The following is a 5,343-nucleotide window of genomic DNA, read 5'->3' as shown; positions in this document are numbered from 1 at the left end:
AGGTAAGATGTGATGACGTCAATCGACCTCCAACCCTGATGACGCCACTATCATCAATAAATGGAGAAAGTCCGTGGAGACTACTGCTTCCCTTCAGATCCCTTTTCTTTAAGAGTTGATGTCGTTCTTCATTGAAATCACTTAGCTGTATGGCTTTTATAATTATGAGTAATGACTCATCCAGTTCTAATGGTGTCAAATTGATGTCGCTGTGCTTGCTCTTATTACGTAACCCTTTGATGAATCTCAACACATAGCCAAGAATTCGTTGCAACCTTATGAATGAGTTTCCATGCCTTATCGTATAAATCATTTTGATTAGTTCATCATCATGTGAAATTGTAAGCACATGTACCTTCCTTTTGACTTCCGCTTGTATATGGTCGGATGTTATCAATTCCTGACGGAATGGTTGGGGCCAGCATTCTTGATTTCCATGAAGGAAAATTGGCCCATAAAACCACATTGCATTTTTCTGAATGTAAATTGGATCTACACCTCTGGATAATAAATCAGCTGGGTTTTGTTTAGTATTGACATGCCTCCACTGTTCCTTTAGTGTTAATTGCTGAATCTTACTGATACGATGAGCAACGAAAGTTTGGAATGTTGATGGTTCTGAATTGATCCAATGCAATGTTATCTCAGAATCAGTCCACATAAATATCGGATGATGTTCATATTCCAAATCCTTTTTTACCTTTACTACCAATTGTACTCCTAGTAAAGCCGCACATAACTCAAGTCTTGGTATTGTCTGCGTTTTTAATGGAGCGACGCGTGATTTTGAACAAAGTAACTGAACTGAGATAGTTCGATCAGTCATTTCGGCTCTGATGTAAATGGCAGCTCCATAGGCCCTTTCGGAGGCATCAGTAAATACATGAATCTGAGTATTCCTTGGTTGTTTATGATGACATATATGTCGTGGAATCTTCACATTGTTTATTTCACATAAGCTCTGACGAAAATGGGTCCATTGAGTATGCATTTCAGCAGGCAGAGCTTCATCCCACGAAAGTTTTAACTGCCACAATCTTTGAACAAATATTTTCGCCTTCACTACTACGGGAGCCATTAATCCAAGTGGATCAAAAATGTGCGCCAACTCGGAACTTACGGTCCTCTTTGTTATTTTGCTGTGTATAGGTCCGTTAGTTTTTATTGAAAACTGATCAGATTTTGGTAGCCAGATAAGGCCTAAAGTTTTTACTGTCTTATGTGACTCACTGCTGACATCGAGATCCACTTCTTGATCTTCTGGAGCGAGTCCTTGAAGTAATTGGGCATTATTTGCGCACCACTTGCGAGGTTTGAAACCAGCTGTCGCCAATATTTTAATAAGTTGATCCTTTGTTGCAATTGCCTCCATGAGACTGTCTGAGCCACTTAAACCGTCATCGACATAAAAATCCTTGCTGAGTGTAGCGGAACCAAGCGGAAATTTAACGGCATGCTCTCTGGCCAGGGTTTGTAGACACTTAGTTGCCAGATACGGTGCTGCTCTTGTGCCATACGTTACCGTTTTTAATTTGTAATAGCACAAGTTTTCTTCTGGTGACTCTCGCCAGATAATGATTTGAAGATATTCATCTCGTGGATCAATTAGTATCTGCCGATACATCTTTTCAATATCTGTTGTAAAAACGAAGCGTGGTTTCCTGAAACGCAGTAAAATGGATGAGAGTTCGTTTTGCACGACTGGACCATTATGCATGATGTCATTGAGTGAGACTCCGGTTGATGTTCTTGCAGATGCATCAAACACCACTCGAAGCTTTGTTGTAGTACTATCTGCCTTGATTACACAATGATGTGGCAAAATGTAATGTGGATGCATTATATCATCCTGATTGATTTTTTCCATGTGGCCGAGATGTTCATACTCTCGCATGAAGTCAACGTACATCTTCTTTAGTTCAGAATTCTTCAACAGCCGACGTTCAAGACTAAAAAATCGATTCATCGACATCTGCATGGATTCACCAAGAACAGTTGTATCCTCCTTAAATGGTAGTTTCACGACAAATCGCCCTTCATGATTGTGGTGAGTATTTTGAGCAAAAGATTCTTCACATTTCTTTTCTGCATCAGTGAATTTGTCATCCGTTTGATTGATTTCCTCCAATTGCCAGAATTTAGTAAGTATATTATCCAATGCTTCGTCGTCAGCTTCGCTGCACATGCCACAGGTAAGTAATTTTTGATTACCGTTGCTAACTTTGCCACTGCATATCCATCCGAAAACCGTGTTCTGAAGTGCAGGTAGACCCTCATCTATTTTAATTTGACCAATCGATAAAAAGCTGTGATAGAATTCTGCTCCAATTAATAAGTCAATTTGATTTGGATTCGCGAAGTCTGGATCAGCCAATTTTATATTTTGAGGAATTGACCAACCAGAAGTGTCCAGACACTGTGTTGGTTGGGCTGAGATAATTCGAGACATCACGAATGCGTTGATATTTACATTGAAATCATTAATTCGAGACTGAATTTTTGTTGTCACACTGTATTTTGTGTCCCTTTTGCTTCTACCAATTCCTTCTATCCATAACGGTGATGAGTGTAACTGCAATTTTAATTTTCTTGCCAGTTTTTCTGTGATTAAGTTTATTTGTGATCCAGAATCGAGTATTGCTCTGCACTCAATGAAATCACCATCAAACGTAGCTATTTTCATATTAACTGTACTAAGAAGAACGTATCCCTTATTTTGTGTTAATGCTGTGATTACAGTAGAAGGTTGATGACCGGGTTTCTCAACCAATGAATCTGATTTGACATTGATCGATTTGTGTGTTGTCTTGGAAGACTCTGATAAGTGCAACAACGAATTGTGGTTCTTGCTGCACTTGTTGCACCGGGAACTTTTGCATTCTGCTGCCCTATGGCCTGTACGTAAGCAGTTCAAGCACAGTCTAAGTTTTTGTACCGTCTTGATACGACCTTGTGGTGTTGATTGCAAGAATGTTTTGCAATAATATATCGGATGTGATCCATTATTACAGATCTTACAGGTTGATATATTTGCCTTTCCCATAGTTGTGGCAAGGGTTTTTGCTAAGCATGGCTTCTCCCTATGGCCAATCGCCTCTAAGGACTGGAATCGTGATTCCAGGAAGATCATGAACTCCTTAATCGACTGAACCTCTCTTGGATGATTCAGCGACTGTTCATACAAAATGCGAGTCTGCTTATCTAGTTTGAGGAGCAAACTATGAAGCAGTAGCGGGGACCATGAATCAGTTTCGAGTCCCACATTCTTCAGTGCCAGCAATCCTTCGAAAGTAACATCATGGAGTGTCCTTATTTCTGTCGCTGAAGGATTGGTTGATATTATTGGTTGATTTAGAATTCTTTGAATGATTGTTGCTACAATAATTCTTTTGTTGTGATATCGTTCTTGTAGCAAATTCCATGCCGTTTGATAATTCTCGTTGGTTATTGACAGGTGTCGGACTAAACCTTCTGCTTCTCCTGTTAAACTACCTTTGAGATACCACATTTTTTGAGCGTTAGAAAGCTGCTGCTTGTGAATCATTTCGGTGAACAAATCATAGAATTGACACCACTTCAAATAATCGCCATCGAATTTTGGTATTGTTACCTTAGGCAGTGATATCCCAGCGCTGTCTGGTTTACTGCTTCCTTGTTGTGATTGTTCATCATTTGCTTTCTTTGAAGCTAACGAAATTAAAGTTGACTGAACCAATTCTTCTATTTCGAGATACTCATCGAGTTTATATCCCACTGTAGTCGGATTGTTGGTGTACTCCCAAATCTCAAAATTAATGGATTCAATCTCATTCCATAGCTTCTCAATTCTTCCCATATTCACTTCATAAAAGGATTTCATCTGAACGCCTGTTTGACGATTGATGCCTGCTATGAGTCGCTTCAGTGATACACAAATTGCACCTTGCTTGTGTATCATTCTTGTTATACTTGTGCTATATTGTCCTTCCCTCGGTGACGGCATCGGTTGACGTGCTGTCGTTGCTGACTCCTTTGAGGAAGGTGTTGGGGGTATTTTGGTTGACAATTCATTTTCGAAAATCTGCTCATATTTTTCAAATAATCCCTTGATTTCCTGAAAGTAGTTGTTGGTAAAATATGAAACGCTCGTATCCAAATCTGGCAAATTCCTGATTTGTGTGTCGTTATGATCAAATTGTTCCCATAATTCGTTGAGTCGCCTAATACGCTCTTCATAGTAGCGAGGGGATGTCTTCCTCTCTTTTGAGTCCTTTTTGAAGTTAGTGATCAGTTGTTGGATTTGTTTTCCCAATTCTGATTGTTTGGCAATCAATTCTGCCATGACTTCCATGGTTGTAAATACAGCAATAATACCCTTCTGAGCAGATTCACTGGATTGATGATAACGTGGTCCTTCAGAGCAGGTTCACTGGATTGATGAAAACGTGATCCTTACGGTGAATCACGTCGGGGTCACCAAAAATGTTCAATAAGTCGTTTCTTATTGAAACTGAATCGACACTTGAATCGATTCAGTGTTGCTTATGGTTAGGAATCTGGCACTTGAACCAGTTCCTATTGCAAGGTCTGAATTTGGCACTTAAACCAACTTCAGGTGGATTCAAACAATAACAATATTTTTTGAGCAACTAGGCACTTGAACCTATTTGCAATTGAGTTTTAATAAGCACTTGAACTAATTAAAACGCAAGGGCTGTTCTGTATTGAATGATAAATTTATTAGAAAAATGTTGAGTTTTTATACACATTTGGCAAGGTGTTAATGCATACAATTCCCACGATAATGCGCTATAACTTAAGCTGCATTAAAGTAGCGATTAGGTATCGCTCAGCATAGTTGTGGGAACGGTCACAGTTCTCATGGAAATTGTATGCATTGACAAAAAAGAATATTACTTGCGTAATTTCCTTAGCAACCTGGTATATGCTTATAAACTTATTTCCTTTTAACCTTGAACTAAGTCCATATACCAGCTTGCTTTACAAACATAATTATTATTTAATAAGTACAATACTGACCTTGCACAAGCAAATTTAATTTCTCATAATGTTCTATATTAAAGAATTGCACATGCTAAATGCATGGCTTATCTGCAGTTTCATATGACGAGCAAAGTGTGCTCGTGTGATATACAACTGTTGTTGTTGTTATGATAAATTTTGATATCTTAACCCACCGTTCAAGGCTAAGACATCAAGTCATTAACATTATGAGAATAAAAATTTGCTTTGACAACAAAACAAAAATAATAGAATATTATTAATATGAAATATATAATTTAAAATATATTATTTAAAATACAAGATTTAGGCTGATCATTATTATGTCCAAATTGGAGAAGT

General features: G+C 38.3%; 1 protein-coding gene across 1 annotated transcript in view; it reads right to left on the bottom strand.

Moving 5' to 3' along the window:
* LOC119664401 overlaps positions 1-4,330 on the bottom strand; it is a 5,296-nt gene extending 966 nt beyond the window's left edge. Inside the window, exon 1 of the mRNA XM_038073899.1 lies at positions 35-4,330. Coding sequence (XP_037929827.1) covers positions 35-4,330 — 4,296 coding nt within the window. The remainder of the gene's footprint in view (positions 1-34) is intronic.
* Positions 4,331-5,343: the final 1,013 nt, after the last annotated feature.

This window comes from Teleopsis dalmanni, chromosome 1 (assembly GCF_002237135.1).
Source record: "Teleopsis dalmanni isolate 2A chromosome 1, ASM223713v2, whole genome shotgun sequence".
Lineage (NCBI taxonomy): Eukaryota > Metazoa > Arthropoda > Insecta > Diptera > Diopsidae > Teleopsis > Teleopsis dalmanni.
The sequence above is the reverse complement of the archived record's forward strand: the minus strand, read 5'-3'. Positions and strand labels throughout refer to the sequence as shown.